The sequence below is a fragment of the Tamandua tetradactyla genome, chromosome 2, assembly GCF_023851605.1.
Source record: "Tamandua tetradactyla isolate mTamTet1 chromosome 2, mTamTet1.pri, whole genome shotgun sequence".
Lineage (NCBI taxonomy): Eukaryota > Metazoa > Chordata > Mammalia > Pilosa > Myrmecophagidae > Tamandua > Tamandua tetradactyla.
This window is the reverse complement of record NC_135328.1, coordinates 83,351,764-83,373,873: the sequence shown is the minus strand read 5'-3', so window position 1 is coordinate 83,373,873 and position 22,110 is coordinate 83,351,764. Positions and strand designations below refer to the sequence as shown.

At 35.4% G+C, this 22,110-nt stretch overlaps 1 protein-coding gene across 8 annotated transcripts in view; it reads right to left on the bottom strand.

Annotated features, from left to right (window-relative positions):
* Positions 1 to 22,110, bottom strand: part of NFIB (nuclear factor I B) — a 220,993-nt gene that overhangs the window by 24,008 nt on the left and 174,875 nt on the right. For 2 of the 8 annotated variants that reach the window (XM_077148172.1, XM_077148174.1), the window contains exons 7-10: positions 17,974 to 18,108; positions 12,637 to 12,821; positions 8,476 to 8,641; positions 5,277 to 5,359 (exon numbers count right to left, since the gene is read on the bottom strand). In XM_077148172.1, coding sequence (XP_077004287.1) covers positions 5,277 to 5,359; positions 8,476 to 8,641; positions 12,637 to 12,821; positions 17,974 to 18,108 — 569 coding nt within the window. Of the gene's footprint in view, positions 1 to 5,276; positions 5,360 to 6,839; positions 8,642 to 12,636; positions 12,822 to 17,973; positions 18,109 to 22,110 lie in introns of those variants that run through there. The other 6 variants (XM_077148173.1, XM_077148175.1, XM_077148176.1 and 3 more) reach the window with 4 other exon arrangements.

The window sequence follows — 22,110 nt, the reverse complement described above, 5'->3', positions numbered from 1 at the left end:
ACTACTCCAGTTTTCCTCTCATTGTTCCTGTCCTACCCTATCCCTCATGTGTATGATTATTTAATATTGTTTAAGGCTAAAATGTCTGCAAATATAGTCTTTAGGATGTTCTCTACCTTCCTGATTTAACTTAGAGTTAATAGGTTCAAGAAGGAAGATTATTTTTCTCTGATGATTTTGTTGATCGAAATTATAGTTACATTAAATATAACTTCATTTATTTCATTAATTGGAATAGTTTATCTGGATATTAGCCTTTGATAACCAACAAAGATCAGTGAAGAAATGAATGACACAAGAACATGGAAGGAGATATCTTTTTTAAATGTAAGAACTAGCCAAAAAACTAAACATTTGCATAGCCATTATTTTGACTGCAACTTCCTTTAAATGTGTTTCCTCTCCAGCTAGCATATGTGAAAAGTGACCTCTTATCCATTTACATACCTACCAAGAAGTCATGTGATAGGCTTTTACGTCAAGCTGTCAATTATGATAACAGACACAATAAAAACAGTTCAAGCGTTGATAGCCTGCTTCCTGACTTTATTGAAAAGTTTTGTTGATAGTCCACTTGTGTCCTCTCAGTTGCTTGCCTCTAATAAAAGACTACCTATCCAGTGGTTTTAATGTCCCATGCTTTGGCTTTGGCTTTGCCATTTGCCAGAGCAAATATTATAAGTGTAATTCAACTATATCTTAGTTTAAAAAAAAATGCCTACAAAAGCATTTCATTAGAAAGGCCATTTTGTATAAAAGAAATTTTCAGTGTAATGAAAAGTACTTTGAAATTCTAGTTTCAAAACTATAACAAGAAAAATGTTGAAAATAGTTCTATATAGGCTAGCCTAGTAATTGAGATTGAAATAGTAGCATTACATAGTCATGCAAGAGACGTAGCATGCTGATGCTCAAGCACCAAAAAATTCCATGCAACTGTGATAAGTAAAGCAAGGATCTGAATCGATCAGGCTCTAATTCATTAGCTTGAATAATAGGTAGGATACATATATTCAGGAGATTATAATTTAGTCACTATGAAATTAATGCCTATGTCTTATAAACTATACTTTGTTGTCTCACATAGGGAATACGAAAGTAATCTCACATTTGTTTCACCTAAAAGCTTAAATTTATATAAAAAACTAATATGCACTTCAATAGCTGGTTTGAATAGTGATCTTTTATTTCTAAACAAGAGGCTTCTTAGCTGCAAACTTATTTCCAGCTGCAAACTCTTCTTTCCAACTTGCAATAAAGCATTTTTATATGCCTGTATTCCTATATTATAACATGGATTTATGATTTTATTATGACATTAGAGACAAATATGATAGTGATAATCAAATTAACTAGATCCTTTTATATTACCAAACTTTCTTAGCAAAGAAAGAAGGCCTACAATTAGCAAATTCATTATGAGGTTGACCAGGAAAGGAACTGGTGCTAATTCAAGTACATTTTATCAGATTATCTATCCACTTTAATTAAAATTGTTAGATTGAATCATAAAATAATTTATATATTTTCTAAGCAACATCTAAAACTCTGCTGGCTAGTTTCTATTTTCTCAAGGAGATAAAACTTGAGAAAGGTGTTTCTTTCATTGCCTAACATAATGAATACACACAGTGTGTTTATGCATCTAAGGAGGAAAGGAAACACTAGGTTTTACAAACTTCTATGAGATAGGTCAGGGGGTCCTCCATACTTCTGAAAAAGTTCCAACCATAAAAAGACATTTTTCAGCAGGGGCTAAAAGTTCATTTTGCCAAAGCAGGACCCATGAGCTATTTAAGCCACGGCACCACCTTCCAGTAGAAAAGTTAAAGAAGAATGAAGCTCCAACTGAAGTTCTGATTTTAAGATTTCTCCTTGCCAGTCATAAATGCATCAAATAAGCTGATGATCCAAAGAACAGTCTTGTTCCAGACCTTGAACAACATTGAAGATTGTGTTAAAAGAGAAGTGAAATTTTAAAGTAAAGTCCTGATGAGCTGGTATGAGTGAAATTATGGCTAATTGGTGTGTGGGGGGGTAATTTTTATGGCAGATTATCAATTGGTTTATATGTATCTTTTTGAAATATTCTTCATGATTATGTAATTTTAATTCTTATATTCAAATGAGGTATCATTTTTATAACGCTGGGTGAAATTCCAGTGTCAGAAAGAACTATCACTAATAACCTTCAGAAAAAGGAGCACAATGATGTATAATTACTAATAACAACTGTATGTGTACTAAAAACACATTTAGTATTCAGATTTGCCAGTACGAATATATTACTCTCATAGGTGCTACACAGGGTTCATCTTTAGAATTTTATTATTTTCTTTTTCAATTTATAAATGCCATTATTTTTCTTTGTTAGAAATGATCAAATTGAAAGTCCTGTTTTCAGTATGTCACTTTGTGAGATGATTATTCAGTATGTCATTTTGTGGAATGATTATTCATAAGAAATTCAAAATTATTCAAAAATCTTAAATTTATTGTTAACTCTAATTTATGTAGGCTATATTAAATTTCTTTTTTGAGAAGAAAAAAATAGCACTCAACAATGTGCATCAATACTTTTCATAATGTAAAAGATAAATCTCTATAAAGCAGCTGCCAATGAAGTGAAGAATGTACCTGGTGACAATATTTATTTTTAAGGGGTCATGTATATTAAAGGCAATGGGGAATGTTTAAAAGAACTCTCCTAGACTAAAATCATTGACTTTCTAATTTTGAATTTCTCCTAGCTAATATAAAATGATTGATTGCCTTTATTTCATGTACCTCTTGATTTTCTTTTTCATTCATCATTGACTGCTTTAAACTAAATGCATTTAGAACCCGCCACTAAAAGAGTGGTCTCTTTTAAATCTTTGTAAAGTAATGAAAGGACATAGTAAATCATTCACATTTCTGCTGTAGAAAAGAATAACCTTTACTCTACTGAAGTCATTTAAACAGTTTCTGTTCCTCCTTTCCTATATAGTACACATAAAACTTCATCTCTATGATTCTTTAAAAATTTTAAAGGGAAAGCCTTTTAACTGGGGCTTTAGATTATTAACATACATGTATAGTATGATATCCATATATGTTTATTTTGTGCATGTCCCAAAATAGCTCATATGAATTTAGCATATTAGGCTGCTTCAACTCAAAGAGAAGTATTAACTCTTTCACTGCATAGAGGACAAATTATCTTTGACTTCCTGGTATTAAAATTGAACATTACATTTTTAGTTCTGGGCTTTACATAGTTTTTTCTTCCCAGGATCAATACTCATCATATATTCCATGCATATCAGTCATATTTGACTGAACAAAACATTAATATTGTAAATGGTCTTTACTTGACATTGTCTGTTAAAATAGCATGTGGTGGTCTGATGAAAAACAGTTTGTAGTTCTGGAATTCATATATATTTTTTAATTAAAATTCACTCAGAACTAGTTCACTCAGAACTATCTACATAAAAACTCATCTTTTCTATGACGTTTGCTAAATTTTTAGATTTATCTTTACGTCCATGAAAAGTTTACGTACAACTTTCATATTAGCGAAATTTTGTTTTGTGATCATAATTACATGAGGCTCCAATGTTGATCATAAGTGATAAAAAATTAGAAAATTGAAGCTGGCATAGGTTAAGCATGGGAAAAGGAGATTTTTTGCTATTGGTTATAATATTTTAAATGTGTTTGGGGCTAAAAATTTAAATAATAGGTTCATTTTTATGAATTAAAAAAGTAACTGGAAATTCAGATGTGTCATAAAGAACAATACAAATCTTCTAGCTGAAAATAGGTGGAGTGATGTGAAAGAGCAAGTTTCTAAACTTATAAACCCTGAATACCTTAAAAAAAAGACCCACAATGAACCCATACACTTATCAAATAGAACCATATTATGGTAATTATAACACATTTCATATTACAGCAATTTTAGAGGTGAAAAAAAAAAAAGCAACATTCCAGAGAATTATGTTGAAAAGCCAATGGCTGGCAAAACCACTAATTATTATTCGGTATTTTCATAACTGTGTACAGATGTTTTCAGTTAGTTCTCACTCTTTTGTTTTATTTTGTTTTGCCTTTTTTAAACCTGGCAAAACATCAAGTGTCTTGAATAAGCTATCATCTTTATGACTTTCTCTAAAATCTGCATGTGGTGACCTTCAACATATGCAGTCCGTCACCTTGGTCTGCAACTGGGAAGGACTAAAAATTCCACATGAAACACAGTTGAAGCAGATCACAACAAGCATTGCTAGGTGGACAGGTCTAGAATGAAAGGAGCAAGCATGAGTTCCTGCACAGGCTTAGAACATATCTAAGAAGTCACATACTCATGCACATACAACATATATTATAAATGAAGAGCAAGTTTGTTACTACCAGCTCTTATACATTATAGCCCATTTTTCCCTATGTAATATTTTGCACATTGTTAATTTTAAACTGCTCTGCTATCAAAACTTGAGAGCAGCAGACATATGCATCATAAACTATATTTAAATTCTGAAGTGTTTAGAATTATTTCTGTCATCTTGAAAGTAGACTCATGGAATTTTTGCACTGGTATGGTCCACGCTTTTGACTGTGGCTAATTTGTTTATAAGCCACCATTAATCCTGGCTGTATGTTTTCACAGTTTGGGTAAACACTTCATTTGCATTAAATTTACAACATTAATGAGATGTGAAATTTAAAATGCTACTTGAAACATAAATGATGTAAGAAAGCAAAACAAATAAAAAGTGTGCTATCACATCTGAAATCAGTAAACCAATTTAAACCTATTAAAATAGGAATGATGTTTCGCCTGAGACTTTGGCTTCATAACTCAACTTCTTGGTCTAAAATACCTAAATGAGGAGTAAAACATCAGGGATTTATGAAATAGCTCAAAAACACAAAACGTGTACGGCTTCTACTCTAACTGGCTCTTAAATCAGTTTTTCAGCTGTTGATTTTGAATACTATAGCCAATAAATCTGAGAAAATATTCTTTGACTGAAACACTGTAATTCACGGATGCTATCAATATACGCTACAGAGACAGAAATGGCAGAAGCCAACTGGAGAAACCCTGTTCAGAAAGGCGAGAAATAAAGGATAAATGAGAAAATATTTTTGGAAAATGAAATGATCCAAGTTCTGTCTCAGAAGCCCCCATGAAGCCCGCTCTGAGTCCAGATCTGAGAGGCGGCATGGAGAAAAGCACCGATGCGAAAGCACGGCTACGCCATTACACCTGGGTGAAACTTGCCCACCTGTTGCTGATGTAGGAAGGATGGGTCTCTTGGGCTTAGTCCCACATATCGATTGGCTTGAGATGTGCCTGAGGCTGTGTAGGCTGATTAAGGAAGAACAAAAACAAAGATAAAAATTGTGAACTATCATAATGAACACCCTGAGCATGTATAAGAAACCCAGAGAAGCGGGATTTGCAACCAAAAAAAAAAAAAAAACACAAAAGCAAAAACAAAAAAGTGTCTCCATTTCTCTTCCCTTTTTTGCCTGAGTGACTACCAAGTGATAGGAAAGAAATGGTAGTTGACTTCACGTCAACTTAGTTACCACCCTCCTCCCCCCTCCAGAGAAAACCTATCCAGCAAACCACATCCCTTCCTTTGAAGTGGGCACCTCACACTTACATACTCCAGTTACAGTGCTGCAGAAGTACTAAGGACTTGCTAAATAGAAGAAGGGACCTTTACCTAGATGTACCTTTTCACCAGAAATGAGTTGTCTAACAATGGTTTTATCAATGATGACCTGTGATTCTAAATGTAAAAGCGCAATGAAAGTCTGTCAGGAAAAAACTGAAAGCTTCTATCGGTGGGATTCTAGCAGATGCATTTGATGATGTGGGATGAAAGATGTTTTACTTAAAAGAAAAGAAAATCTGATATTACTAACATGAAGCAGAAGCCTATTATTACATGATATAGCATGAATTAGCTCAGTATCTTTTAAATGTGAAAATGACTTGTTTAACTGAAATTTGTTTTTTTTTTTAATATTTCTTCTTTTCCAAAAGCACAAAAAATCAATTTTGTGTGATCGATCCAGGAAGGGAGTTAATGGCACCTTTAAAAATCTTGGCCATCAGGTAGTCAATACCTATGGTGAACGTTCACCGAATTTTTCCAGTGCTAAGCTTGTACCTTGCAAGTACTTTTTGGTACAAGTGCTTTTTGGTACAGAATGGATTTTCTACATAACAGTTCTCCCTATTTCTAGAGATTTTCCTTTCTTTTCACAAAAAAAGAGACTAATGAATCTATTTCTTCCCAGCACTAAGCAAAAGAATGCTCTATGGCAGAACAAGCAGAACTAAATTTTCAGCATGCTTTACTTCTGTAGTTCTGAAGAAAGTGAAAAATGCTCGGTTTAAAACTATGAGTTTAAAGAGGAATCCAGATATTAATTAAAAATCAGCTATTTTTCTTAAATCAATATATTAGCTCTGCCATGTTTATTTGAAAGATTGGAGGGATTTGGTCCATTGAGGCTTTTTTAGGTCAAACTTTTTAAAAACATTGAAGATGCCCACTCCTGAATAAACCACTCATGCCTCTACCAAATCTCCAGGCTTTCGGAAATCAACAGAGAGCATCAACAGCCAGGAAGGAGCCTGCCCACGCAGAGTGGGCACTGGGTCCAGACTGCTCTTTCTCTTAACCTGTGAAAAGGTGGTTGGTTCCCTTGGTCTCCATGTTTTCCTTAATTTTATTGACCTCTCAGTTCAATAACCAGTTTCTTGTTATCAGAAGTGCCTAGAGAGATGAAACTACAAGTTTACTTGTTTATAGAAAAGAAAAGCTACTCACTATATTTCTTTTATGTGGGAGTGGAAAGTGGAAAGATGCAGCCATCTTTATATAATCAAGATACTCCTTTTGAATATTTTGTAATTTTAATAGTGAAATCAGATCCCTTTTTGATCAACCTGTATATGAGTATAAAAACAGTTCATTAACAGGCTGAAGTTAAACCCATAAGAGAACTGTAATCATTTAGGTTGTATCCTTCCCTCAATCTTATCGATTAGTGTAACTAGAAGAGTAGGCACCAGAAGTTTCTGGATCTAGGTTTTGATCATTTACCCCCATAGTCTTATCCTTGCCTTTTTTGAAACTTAAAAAAAAAAAATCTTTGTATTCCATCTGCTTTTATTTAAAAGGATGACTTAGTTCAAAGATGCAAAAACATCTACTTTAAAAATTTGGACATACTGTTTTAGTGACTGTAGTGTCCTTAGAACAAAAGGAATTCCAGTGTTCCTTGACTGGGTCTCATCCATCTGTGCATTCAGGGAAGAGTAAAGGGCTTTATAAGCCTATATGGATTTATTAGTCTATGGGGGCTCATGAATTTTGAGAAAGGAAGGCTGAATTCCTTCCATTCACAGCACTGTCCATTTTTCTTATATGGTTCTTTCCTAGACTTTCGAAGCCACAAAAAAAGAACATCTTTCCAGTGGCTGAGAAAGAATGAGCCAGTGGTGTCTCCAATCGCCACTGTAATTTCAGACAGTTTTTTCCAGAGCATGAGGATTTTTCTTGTTCTAGGAAAGAAAATAGAGGTCTGGATTTAAGAGCTATGAATAATTGGTAGGGAGCGTGTCAATTTCTCCTGACTGGGATCCTATTTATTCTGCTTACCAATCTGTGCACACCAGCTCCAGTTCTAAGAAGTAGGTAGTTTGAATGAAGCCAACTGAAAATTAATTCGTTGCACACTTCTGAACATTCTACATGAAGAAGCAAAGGAATCATTTGGCTCAGGAGAGTATGTGCTATGTTAATTCACTGGCTACATCTTTGACATTTAAAATGTCATGGCCATGCTAAAAAAGCCTAGTATCTGATGTACCATGATAGGCAAAATAATCAAAAAGTTAAAAAAAAAAAAAAGCTGCAGATAATGAAAGTGCAAGTGGCTTACATGTGCCTAATACTAAGGTTTGAAATGCTCTTTCCTGCACCCAACATTGTGTGACTGTTTCTAACAATGACATAACCTACAATAATGTAAACATGCAATTATCTTACAGAGGCACTGATTCAGTCTGCCTTGTGAAGGGGCTTGATTTCTATAGGAATGTTCAAATGAGTAACAATTATCTAATCTCTCCTTGGGTGATATAAAAACCTTGCACACTGCATTATGTTCTCCGGTGAAATTTTGATGTATAACTTGAACGAGCAGGCATGACTTATTATTTTTATAATAGCTGTTTTCTCAAATAAATAAGCTTCTCCCTTTTCAAATATGATGCACTGACTGAAATTTGATAAGAGAGAGCATGTGATAGCCAGGCCACATACATGCCTGCTAGTTCCACATAAATGAGAAATCTCCATCTGGTCAGGTAGCTGGAAAAGTTGCTGTGATTTCCACCTTGGATCAGATATCCAATGGCGCCTTGGATGGACATTTCTCATTTCCTACAGGAATACTTACTGGTTGCTGTAGGTGAAGCTGCCTCACCTTCAGTGGATGTAGTGATGGGTTTAGTATCTGTCATGGTCAAGGTCACTGGTCGCACTGCACTGGGATGGGGAGAGGGTGCCAAGACAGGAGTGAAATGGCCAGGCAATTTCCCTACTACTTGACCACTGCTGTTAGGCTACAAAACAAAAACAGAATGCCGGGTGAAATAATCCAAAAGGCAGTCATCTTGTCCAACAACTCCATTCAGCACACTCTGCTGGCCCCAGCACTGCCACTCAGGCCCTCTCACGTCTGAGTCAGACTAGCCAATCGATAGTTAGTAGTAACAAAAACGAGCAGCATTTAAGAATTGGTTTTCAACTCCAAAGCACTTTGTGTAGTCCTTTGTCTTTGCAATACCCTTGAGAGTAGGTAGACTTGATCCCTTTAAGTAGCAGGCCAGAAAACTCAGGTGGAGGTTTATAAGCTTAGCTTGAGACTAAAACGGAAGGCAGTTCTTCTGGAACTAGCTAGAATTAGAACCCAGCACTTCCTCGTTCTCTGTTCTTCTTTCTCTACAATGAGTAGTACAATGAACTTTGGCTTGTGGAACACGGTTTTCACCTAGGTGATGCTATCACTGACACAAAGGAACATGGAATCTCTAGGAGATCATACACATCAAATTATAATTTCCATTGTTTATTTTCAAGGCCCATACTTCTGCATACCAAAACTCTAGCTCTCTCTCCTATGGAGGCACATACAGACACTTGCATCAGGCAGTTTAGATTCTAGGATCTCCCTTTAACTTTCGATGATTTACTGATACAAGCAGGTAGGATGAGACGTAAAGCATGGAAAATTTCAGATCCAGACAACAATATAAAATGTGGAACTAGTTCTGACCTTAAACCTACAAATAAAAGATTTTCAGAGTAAACTAAAATGTACTAAAATGAAATAGAGAACAATCAAATATGCATTATTATTAGAAATATTTTTCTACTCTTGTGCATGGAGAGTTACACAAAGCATTCATTGTTGACATTTGTAGGAATTAACTGAGAAAAATCTCCTGGGCAATGCTAGGAAAGATACTATTACCTGAGTTTTAGCCCAAGGGTACAAAAAATAATTTCTGTGGTGGGAGGCAAAATCCTAAGGGTACACTGGCTGAAAAAATATTGGAATATATTTTTTATTGCACTCATGTTGGAATTCTCCACTGTATTATGTACAAAACAATGCTAGGACACTATTCTCTATACATATTGTGTCTTTATTATATGAACTGTTAAAGGTGAAGAGATGAATCAGAAATTATATCTAAATACCTGCATATAAAATACAAGTTTCTGCAGAAAAAAAAAATAAACAGCTAGTAATACTTAAATAATGTGACTGTAACTTAGAGACACGTGCTATTTTTTGTTGGGTTCCTCAGAGGCTACATTATTTATTCTATAAATTAAATGGACAGCTTGATTATACATACTCTTCATCACATGTAATTTTAAGTATTTAACATTATGTCAGAAAAATTGACCATGTTTTCCCACTAAGGAGACCTATGGGAGAGTTTTATCTTTAAACTAATTCTATTTAAAGTATCCCATCAAATAGCATGCCTGTCTCCCTAGAATCAATGCAGCAGTAATGCAATTAATCTCCATATTGCTGTGGGGAGAACAAGGCATCCTGGTTGCTTAACAATCAAAATCAGTGGAGTGCTGGAGAATATTGGAAAGGAACAGTTCGCTAGAGGCAAAATGAATACTCATATATTTTTATTTCTCAAGCTAAAAAGGTGACTCTCAAAAGTCCTATTTGAAATGCAAAGTAATTCATTCTGAGTTGGAATTAAAAATCAAAGTTGGTATGATGTTCCTACAAAAACAACTTTGCAGTTTACCCCGATGATCAACTCTCTCTTTCAAAGGGAATAGCTAATTTGTTTCGAAAGCAGACCATCAACTTCTGGTTATTCCAACACTGCAAATGACTGCTTCATGTAACCTATTCAAGAACGAAGAAAGGTCTCATTTTATTATCGATGGTACATCCAACGGGAAAAGTATGTCTGGCTAATGCCGCCAAAACAGTCTGAGACGTGGAACAAAAGCAGAAAGATAGCAATTTCAAGAAAATCCTGCCACAGAATAGGGTTAGACCTTGCCCATTCCGCAAGCTCTTTCTCCATCGGAATTGAATCACAATCCACGTAAACTGGCAGATAGTTCTCTCATTTAAAAATAATAAAAGTGACAAAAGGAAGAATTCCCAAGGCAATGCAGATACTTTTTCTGAGACTTAAGAGCCAGAAGAATAGGAGGATTATTTTTCTTCAGTTTTCTACTCATATAAACACTGTAACGCGTCTATGTTTTCAAGCTGTTAGAAGATGAACTTCCATACAGTAGACGTGAAAAGAGAGAAGTCATATCTGAAGACGAAGTTGATGCAGCGTTTCAAAAGGATTAACCTGCTCTGTACATTGCTCCTGTTCTAGGAAATCCTAAGAAGGGATTTTTAATTGAGATGAGAGTAAGATGTTTCTCTTAGAAGCTGGATCTTTACCTTGAAATGCGAAGAAGCACAGAGAACAATACGGGCAGATTATCACCTAATACGCCCTCTTAACTTATAAAGAAATTGAAATGTACGTAAAACAAGCACTGAATAATTAAAGAAATGGGTAACACTAAGGGCCTGATTTTAATTTGCATAATTTTTCCCCTAACGGTGCCCAATTAAGACATCAGTTAAAAAAAAAAATCCAATGGAACTCTAAGATTTTCCACACTGAATTAACGTTAAGGACTTTTAATGGATGTCTTAATTAGACTTTGTTATTCATGGAAATTCTACACAAATTAAAATCAGACCCTGTGTGCACTGCTCCCAGCTGAAATCTAGCAAAATGCTCTATGGAACTGGGACTTTTGAATCTGTGCTCTGACAGCAAATTTTATTTCTAAATGGATGTACTAAGATCCCACTATTTTCCTCAGTTGTCATTATTATTATCATCATCACAAGCATTATACCACTTGAACATTTTCTTCTAAAATACAAAGAGTAAGTTTAACTTCAAATTTAAAAGTCAAGAAAATTTTGAAATTAGTATATTAGTCAATGGAGCCAAAAATAAAGGTAACTTTTTAAAGTAACCTTAAGGGTTTGGATAGAGCGCTATTCAAAACAAAACTTTCAGAAAAGATCATTCTGTTTCACTTTAACAATTACATTAAGACCAAAGAGACTTTTTGTACCTTTCTTTTGAAAATTCTAAGTAACTATGCATATACTATTTATTGTTTAGGAACTGAAGAGCATCAATGACAATGCTTGTGAAAATTCTTTGTGTTCATTGAAAGGTTTAATGAGTGGGCAGGAATCTTGGAGTTAAAGCAGCAAAGTCAAATATCAGGCCATAAGATCAAAATTACATTACCAATTTTGGCTATTTAAAGTTACTGATAGACCCAGGTTTGGCCAAAGACTGTCTACTCTTACACCAAGTCCCTATCAAATGACCTCTCCAGAAGAAAATACAACTCTGGTGAGTAAAAATGCACGAGTCACTGCACTTACAATGAAACCCTAAAACTACAACACAATACTTATTTAAAAAAAAAAAAAAAAAAGGATGCGTCTAGTAATGTCACTCATTATTAAACGTAAGTCATGTCTGTGCAAAGAATACTCAAGTAGTCATCAAACATTGAAAATGTTTACATTATCAAAGCTTATTTTAATGTCTAATGGTTAGTCTATAAATACAACTGTACGTTCTTTGGTGTGTGTTTATTTTAGCGCATACCTTGCTTCTGCCTGATATAAGCACTTTGTCTCTGTGTCAAACCAGGTATTTTGGAGGTGTGAACTCCAGCTCAGCTTTTTTGTCAATGTACTTTCTGCATAAACTTTCTCTTCAATCAATGAAAATCCAAAAACATCAAACCAAAAACATCTTCACAAATGTGCCCCTTTGGGGCAAGACACTTCCTACCTGTCATTCAGCCATATTTAAATAAAAACTTATTGAGTCACCAAGAAGCTTCCTGAAGATGGATTTCAAAAGCTTGATGTTCTGCCAGACAGACAGTCTGACTAACCTTCATGCCTTAGAGTTAGACCTGTTCCATTTCCCTCAGGCTCTAATCGTATTTTCACTCGCATTTTTACCTGGCTGGTTTGCGGGCTGGATGGGTCATAAGAAGGTACATAGTTCTTCAGAGTATCCTGAGGATTCAGGTGGGGAGGATATCTGATTGTTGGATGAGAAAAGTAGCTCGATGGGGCCGGAGGAAGAATAGCTTGTGTTGGAAATGGCAACGGTGAGGGTGGAGGTGGAGTTCGAGTTGAGATGACTGCAGAAGACAAAAAGGAAAGATGGATTCATTAGCTTAGAAAGCAAAAAAATCAATGGTCATTCACTAATTTTCTTCATGATTTAAACTAAACTCTCCTAAAATCAGTTACTTTCTCGTACTTTCATTTTCAGTGCCAGTACAGATAAGCACATACAGATACAACCCCCACTCTAGGGAACTAATGATTCTACTTCCTAGGTCTACAAATGATTTTAAAAAATGATTTCTCTTTCATGGATTATGCCATTACTTGATAAAACATTTCTTTGAGCAAAGTTATTTCCCAGCAGAATGCATTCTTTGATTATAAAGTTTTTGTCTTATGAATTCAGAACAAATCACTGCATTAACTAGAGTAAAAGGGATCCACAAACTTTCTACCATAATTCAAAACAGAAGTGTAATACAACTTTAAATCTATCTTTTTCCTATACATTGTAGTTGGTGCTTGTTTAGAAAAGAAGTCAACAGTTAAACAATAGTACCATGAATATTTATCTGGACCTTGTACAAATGCTTACAAATATTAAAGCAGAGTTCTGAGAACTCTCTCCTGTTGAAAGTGTTCTTTTCAAAACCAAGAGCGCTATTATGTAACTATTTTTCTTCCTACTCCACCGTTTTCTATATGTACCTGAAATGATCCTGCTAAGATAAAGCAAGATCAAGAGGCTACTCTGGAGGTCACTCTTAACGCAAGCTTTAGTTAGACATTTCTACTCTCATAACTTGCCAACTCCCAACCAAAACCAATCCTGCCAGTCCTAAAGAATACCTAAGGCATTATATAATGTATATATTTTATTGTATATTGTAGGTTTCAGAAACCTATGACCTCCAGATGGGTCCTTGGATCAGTTAAGTCCTGAAATGCAGAGGCACCAGCCTTTCCAGAACATCAACTAGTTCCATTCTCATATCCCATATTATCAACAGCCCCTTCCAATACGAAAAAGTTAAAACGGACATAGCCCAAATACCACTAAAGACAGTGAGAAAGTTCAAAGATGTTGGTGGATTTACAGAGGAGGTAGGGTTTACTAAATGAGTATGAGTGCTGAATCATTATAATGGTATTTATTTTAGTCTCCAGTGCCTTAGAGCAGCTGGAACTAAAAACCTAAAATGGTGGAATTGTAACCCATATCAAACTCTGAAATCTGTTCTACAACTAACTGTTACAATGTGCTTTGAAATTTGTTACTTTTTAGTACTTATGCTATTTTTCACCAAAAAAGAAAAATAAATTACCTTACCCTCCAGTGTTTTGGAGCAGAGAGAAGGAAAAATCTGAAATAGTGGAATGGTAACCCATAACAAACTCTGAAATCTGTTCTGTATCTACTTATTGAGGTGTACTTTGAAAATCATTGCTTTTTTAGCCCCTTTTCTTTGTATATAGGTTATATTTAACAATTAAAAAAAATGTTAAAAAAAAAAGATAAAGCCAAGAACAAAAGTCACAGAAATGCAAATTAAAACTTTCATGTAGGTATATTAACTTACCCATAAAAATCAGACATTATACTATAATTTATATATTTATTTATTTTTTGGCAGGGGCAGGCTCTGAGAATCGAACCCAGGTCTCTGGCATGGCAGGCGAGAATTCTGCCACTGAGTCACCACTGCACTGCTCTATACTATAATTTTTATGAACAAAAATATGATTAAAAGCATGCAGTGTGGCTAACGTTTAATTTTATTGTAACTCTTCATCATTAATATGATCAAAATGAATGTTTAATATTCTAAGCATAATTCTTAAACTTAAAACATGGGGGAAAGAATACAATTGTAAACTGATTATCTTTATAATGTTGAGGGACATAATCTTGAAAGTACAAATGAAGAATACCAACCAAGATATGTAGAAGTTAAGATTAAATGTCTGTGTCTACTTAATATTTCCATTCAAACCACAGGAAATTACAATTGGCAAATATTTAATGTTTTATGAGATAACTTAGCAAACAATATGAAAAACTAAATTCTTTCTGTGACCTATAAATGAAAATCATCTGGAATGAGTTATTTCCAAATCTGTAATCATATGCAAAAAAAAAACAGACTTTTAAAGGAATATTGCTTATCTCCCTGAAAGAAAATGTTTTTAAAAGATATAAGCTATTAAGAATGTATATCATAGATGAATCATAAATTAAATTTTATGGTCCCGATTTTGCTCCCTGAATGTCCAGGGCACTATACCTCAGAATCCTCTGGAGAGTTTGCGCCAATGCAGATTCCTGGGCCCAACCACAGGACCTCCTGAGGCCCCAGAAAGTGCATTTTATTGGAGTGCTCAGTGTGCAGATTCTTCCACGCACTGAAGTCTGAGCATCTAGGGGCTGCATCCCAGAGAACAATTGTATAGTTCTTAAAACTAAATGTTTCAGCAAACCATTCATTTGTTTAAGAAGAAGTACTCAAAATTCAACATATTGAAGGACATATAAACATCTAAGTCAAATTTGGCATCTTTTCCTTAGTGTCTAAGTGATTCTTAATCTCAGCTTAAGTTAATCATGGTCTTCACTCACATGTGCACACAAACCATTTAAGGACCTAGTTTCATTTGAGTCATGTGGGCTGTGAGATTTGGCATCAGTAGCCCTTGCAGGCATGAATACAGCTTAAAATCATGGGAGGCATCTCCTTTCAAATGAACTGGCACAAATCATATCTAAACACAAATCTCTGGACCCCTAGCGCAGTGCTCCTGTGGGCTCCAGCAGGCCTGGCATAAAACAGGCAAGACCTTATATTTCAAATTGAAAGTTAAAATGGCTAGTCATCCATAACAGTCATTCTAAGCCTTTCAAAAAAAACCCTCAAAATACAAGACAAAAAAAAAATCCTTTTCTTTCATTATGAAAGAATTCATACGTTCATACACATTTATGTATTTCTTGCTTAGGTTATTGTAAAGCCTTCCTAACTGGCTTCCTTCCTCCAACCTTGCCCCCTCAAATGCCTTTATATTTTTGTATGAATGACTTCTTAAAATACCATCATAATCATGTAAATTCTCTGCTAAAAACTTTCACTGACTTCCCACTTTCTCACTGTAGGTGGTAATTTCTTTGATCTCTGGCCACCATCTCCCCTCAGGCTCTGCTCTGGCCACAGAAAGACATTTATGGGTCCTTGCAGACCTCCCCTACTCTGATCCATACTGTTCCCTCTGCTGGAAGGGAGGGAACAGCTTTTAGTTCCTTCTTGTGGTGAATTCACCCTTCAAACTTTAGTTCTGGAGAACCTCTTGCAAGCAACTAATTCTCTTCCAAGCATCCAATTCTGTTCAGATCAGACGTCTAGCCCATGAATTGATATCTACCGCTCCACTAGATCAGGAGCTTCTTGAGGTCAGAAGTTGTCTCTCATTTCCAAGATGCCTAATCTAGGGCCCAATATGTTAGATATTAAAAAAAAAATCTGGTGAAGGACCAAAGTGAAAAACTTATGTAGGTCTCCTATATAAAAAAGTATTGTTTATTTTCTTTCAGAAGTTAAGAGATTAAGGTTTTAATCAGGTACCAACATAATGGATGGTCTAACTTCTAAGTTCATTTTGCTCAAATATTCACTCTTACAAATCTCTGAAATAGTTCCTTACTTTTCACCTGTTTTTCATTGTACCTAGCAGTACAAAGAATACATGTAAAAATCCTTCTACACATTTAATTCGTACATCCCCCTCCTAATTTAAGGTTGGGGATTGACTCATGTACCCATAAAAGACATGTTCTATTCTTAATCCGCATTCCCTTGGGTGTGAATTCATTTGTAAATAATATCTTTGAATAAATTAAGGTGAGCCCGGGTGTGGGCTCATTTATGAACAGGATCTTGATCCTATTTAGTTATGGCCAAACGGAATCAAGGTGGACCTGAAAATGTGTGGGTGGGCCTCTTGTAAGGCAAAGAAAATTCAAACTCAGTCAGTCATTAAAAAACGGACGTTAGAAGAAGCCACAAATCAGGGGGACTCAGAGGAGCAGACACCAGGAGAAAGCGATGGTCATGTCACTGAGGACTACCGGAGCTACAGACTGCAGTAGAAGGCAAGCCCTGCTGATAGCTTGATGCTAGATTTCTGGCCTCCACAACCATGAGACAATAAATTCCTGTTGTATAAACCAATGCACGGTGTGGTATTTGACATAACAGCCCTGGCGAACTAAACCATTCGACAATTTCGTTAAGGAGCGCAATAAAGGCCTTGCATTTTTAAAGTAAAGTCTGACAGATAGTAACATACACTTACAAACCAAAGCTAAGAACTTCATTTTAAGGGATAATACACCTTTCAATAAAGATGCAAAAGCCAGATTCATTGGTTTTAAGGATAAGAAATTGCCCAACTATAAATTTAAAGCAATGAGTCTCACTATACACATATTGATATAAAAAACTTTCTCTACTTCAAATTCAGTTTACTCCTGTGTAGGGCCTAAGAGCAGTAAGTAGAAAGTATACGGCATTGCTTACTAATTGTATCTCACTTCTAATTTTTGAGAAATAATTTCATATCTGTTGTTACTTAAAGCACAAATGTGAAATACTGGTTTATTTTCCTATTTTACTTAAGATATTAGACAATATGAAGTGACCTAGCCCACTGGAAGAATTCGCACATATTAAAACAGTTGCCAAAGAAAAATACCTCCTTTATCTTTCTGATTAATTTCACTCCCAAATAAGTATTTAAATATTAAATTGTGTAATGGAAGTTAAGTCTATGGAAGTAGTATTTGCATATCTTAATGCCTTTGGAGAGCCTCTAAACTCAGCAATGTACTTGATAATCCATTTTTCCCTTAGTAAAAATACATAGAATTAGGACAAGGCTGAAGGTATAGTAAAAATAACTATGCAACCCACATTTTCAAATATCTTTTGTTCACAATTTTTCCAATACAGGAGACTTAAGGATGCATACATAAAAAAATTATTTAATTGCCCGGCTTTGACAAATCTTTTCTCAAAAATTGATAAGGAAAGAATTTTATCAGATTTGACTCCCTCCCTTCTTGGCTGAGAAAATAGAGCCGCTATAGCTATAATAATAAAGTTTTAATCCATCCCCGGGGATTAGGCCCTGTAGACAAGTAGGAGGCTTGTCCTCTATGCTTGAAAGGCTCACCACTGTGTGCAACTCCAGGTAGTCCGGGATGGTGGTGCTGGGGGAAAGTGCTCAGTCTGGGGGAAGAATCCTGTGGAGATGCAGAGCTGAACAATGGCTTTTCCGGCTTCTTCAGAGTAGTCGGAGAAGACATATCTGTAAAGGAAGAGGGAAAAAAAACAAGCTTAATTACCTCATGCTTTAAGATTCATGTCAACATAATAAGACATCTCTTTTTCAGTATTTTTGTACTCTGGCTCTTTGAAAAATGTATACTGAGGGTCGAAGACCTAGCTAGGCTGGAGCTTTGAAATATCTGTCAGAAGTTATACTGATAAAATCTCCATTAAAGCTAAAGCAAAGTTTCATTAAAATGATCATCAGCATTATTTCTTTTGCTAAATAAAACTTGAACTTCTGAAAAAGAAGGACTATGTTTCTTTTTGACTCCTTGGTTCAAATAAAGGTCTTTTTTACCTTATTTTTTATTCTTAGATTGATACTCTTCAGGGGCATGTCTTTTAACCTGGTGACTTTGCTGTGGGGAAAAAAAAACCTACAGGGAAACCCGGTGCAAATGTGAAAAACAGTCTTTGGGTACACTGCTAAGTAAATCACTGGTTTATCATCTTCTACGGAAAACTCACTCGTTTAGCAAAAAAAAAAAAAAAAAAAAGCATTCCTTTATTTGCTCATACCACAAATATTTATTGGATTCCTTTCATTTGCCAGATAAGATGTGGATGTTAAGAAAAATACAAAATCGTTCCTGCTATAGAAATTCTCAGTGCCAGTGAAGGAAACGATAAGAAGGGGAATGGTCGCCAGCAATCCAGAGGGCGTGCGGGGGCAGGGGGCAGGGACGGGTAGTGTTTGCTGCCCACCCCAGTGGTCCTGCACAGAGCAGGGGTGACATTTGCCCTCAGGCTAAGGAAGGCATCCCCAGTGGCACTGTGCTTAAAAACGTGGATGAGGCATAAACATAACTACATAAACAAGTAGTTACAAGTACTCTATGGAGGGCTGAAGTACAGAGATGAGGAAGGGAGAGAGCACTTGCAGGAGCCACGTGGTGAAGGGTGAGGGACAGAGTGTACAAAACACCTGAACACTGCCCTCATGGGGGACTACTACTGACTGGCGAAATGCGATTGTAGTTGGGGTTTAGAACACTCCAGAAACTAAATAGAAGATATATGAACCAAAATGGAGACTGCTTGAGAAGATAGGTTCATTAACATATTCATGCCCTAAATACTTAATGGAGGCCGAATACATGCCACATACTGCAGTAGCTGCTGGGGACACAATGGTGAACTGGATTTAGTTTCTTCTTCCATAAAGCTTAAAATCTAATGGGGGGATATGGACGAGTGAAGAGGATTTACAAAAAAAAAAAACAGTGTAAAGAGTTTTAGGATGAGAGAAGCATTCAGGGCTGTATTCCTCCATCCATCCATCCATTCATTTCACTGCCAAAAGACAGATCATGACCACTGGAAACAAGAGTGGGGATGGAGCTAATGCAATATAAATGTAAATGGAATCAACCCAATTCAATTACAACTGGATGTAGGTCTTCATCATGGGTAAATAAGAGGTTGTATTATAGAGTTAGCAGGAATAGGGAATTCAGGAGGAAACTTTCTTTGTTAGGAGAGATGTGCTCTGTTTTCAACACCTTGTGTAATATTGGTTCTTATGAAAGTTTATTCATTTATAATAAAACATTCAAAAATGATATAAGCTCTACATTTTTTTATTATCAAAAATTTTAAATACATACACCAGATGACACGATAGTAATGGACCCCATGTACCCGTCACCCAGCTGCAACAATGGTCAACTCATGTCTAATCTTATTTAATTTTTACTCCCATCCACATCCTTTCCCCTGAATTATTTTCAAGCAAATCTCAGACAACATACAAGTTCACCTATAAGTATTTCAGTATGTATTTCTAAAAGATAAGAAATCTTTATCAAAACAAAACCCACTATCATACATAAAAGATACACAATTGTATTTTTTTCTTTTCTTTGTATGCTGTATGGTGGGGGTTACATTTCATTCTTTTTCCATGTGACTATCCCCTTATTGCAGCACCATTTGTTGAATTTTTGTTTTTGCTTGACTTTTCGTTTGTTTTGCTTGATTGTTTGGGAAGTGTAGAACAAACACTTTTCTTTCTTGGGATCAGAAATCGAACCCGGGTCTCCTGCATGGCAGGTGAGAATTCTACCACTGAACTACCCTTGCACCCCTCACAACTGCATTTTTTAATTAAAAATTAAGATTTTTTTTTGATGAGAAAATGACCCCATGCATGGCATTATTGATATGAAGAACTATTTGCCTTTATATTTTGCCCATTGAAAAAATTACCCAGACTCTAGTAAAGGCATTCAATGAAATTAAATGTTTGTTTCCAGTACACTGGCACTTAAAGACCAGGTATTTTGCTGTAAACACCTATGTTGCTGTAAACACCTACAAGTGTCTACAAAAAATGGCAGGTGCATTTGTAGCCTAAAGTTACAATTTGTGACAAACTAGCTGTCACTAACATCAGAACTTTGTTGAGTGAGAGAACCATTTCTTTATATATTCCTCAAAAAGAAAAAAAACAAAAGAAAGAAATTGTTAATGAAACTACTATAATTAATGTTGCTGCCAAGAAAGAAAGAAATTTTAAAAACCAATGTTTAAAATATAGACAAAGAAAGCTCATTTCAGCTAAATTACTTGCAAAATGCCAAAAATAGTTCTTAATTTCACTTAAGATTTATGCGATTTTAAAAGGTAATGCTACAAATATAGCTGTTTGCCTGCTAGAAGTTAAATCACAGAAATAAAGACTGTTAAAGACATAAAAACCCTCTATTTTATCCCTCACTTTATAATGATGTAATAGGTTTCCATTCCACATTTTTAATTTAAAACGAACTCTTAGATAAAGAAACTGGTGACTTGCCATTGACATTCATACTTTACCTGTGCTTAAATGTAAATTTCAAACAAAATTAAACTGTGTAAATCAGTTCCTAATGACTCCATAGGGCAAATGATAAAGCACAACTACAAGTCACTTAAAAGCAATTAAATGAGAAAAGCAGTAGGGAACAGAACGAGCGCCATTCCAGTTGTGCTAGTTCTGGAGATGAGGGTCAATCAAGGCAATTGCCACTACAGTAACTATTTCAGAATTTTCATTAAATCCAGCTGAATTCACATGAGTCTTTTTTCATAAAGAATACAGAAGTTCAATGGTACCGGTGATTATATAATTTTCGAGAAATGAAAGCTTTCCATTTTCTTAGCAAGAACGATGCATTTCGGCCTTATGGAGTAATCATCTTTGGTCCTATTTTCCCGGGTTTTTTGGGGGGGTATGCACTGAATAATGGTACCTTCATGTTCTGAACATAGGGAGGAATTATAGAGCCCGCACAGAAGAAGTAGATAAAATTAATTTACTGTTCGAGATGTAGAAGGTATCACAAGGTGTTTCCTCAAACAACAAGATTAACTTATAATAGTAAAAATAAGAATTGGAGAGGTCCATTACCTGCCATGTTGAAACACTCTGCTTTAGAATCAGCTAAAGAAAAATAATATTAGAAGGTAGGTTTCATTGTCTTTATTTACCAATGAAATGAAGTGAATTCTGGGCTCATTAATCCTCTACCTGTACCAGTATTATGAAGATATACTGACTGCCGTGTTGAAACACTTTGCTTTAGAAACGGCTAAAGAAAGATCATATTAGAAAGTAAGTTTTATTATCTTTATTTACCAACGAAATGAATTCTGGGTTCATTAATCCACTGTGTGTGGATCATCTTTATCTACTGGTACACATAGCAGCGTGCAAGGCACTAAACTAAGCACTTAATAAAACACAATAGTGAGTGAACCATCCCCTCAAAATCAAAACAAAGAAATCCTCTTTGAACTTTTGGGGAAATTAAAGGTTAATTATCTTGGGGAAGTAAGGGTAGAGTTTCTACCTGTTACTTTCCATTTTCTTTTATATGTTTTTGCATGGGCGGGTAATTTTACTGGGAATCAAAACCGAGTCTCTGGATGGCAGGCGAGAATCTGCCGCTGAGCCACTGTGGCCTGCCCTTGCTTTTATTTTAATTTTATTTTGAAT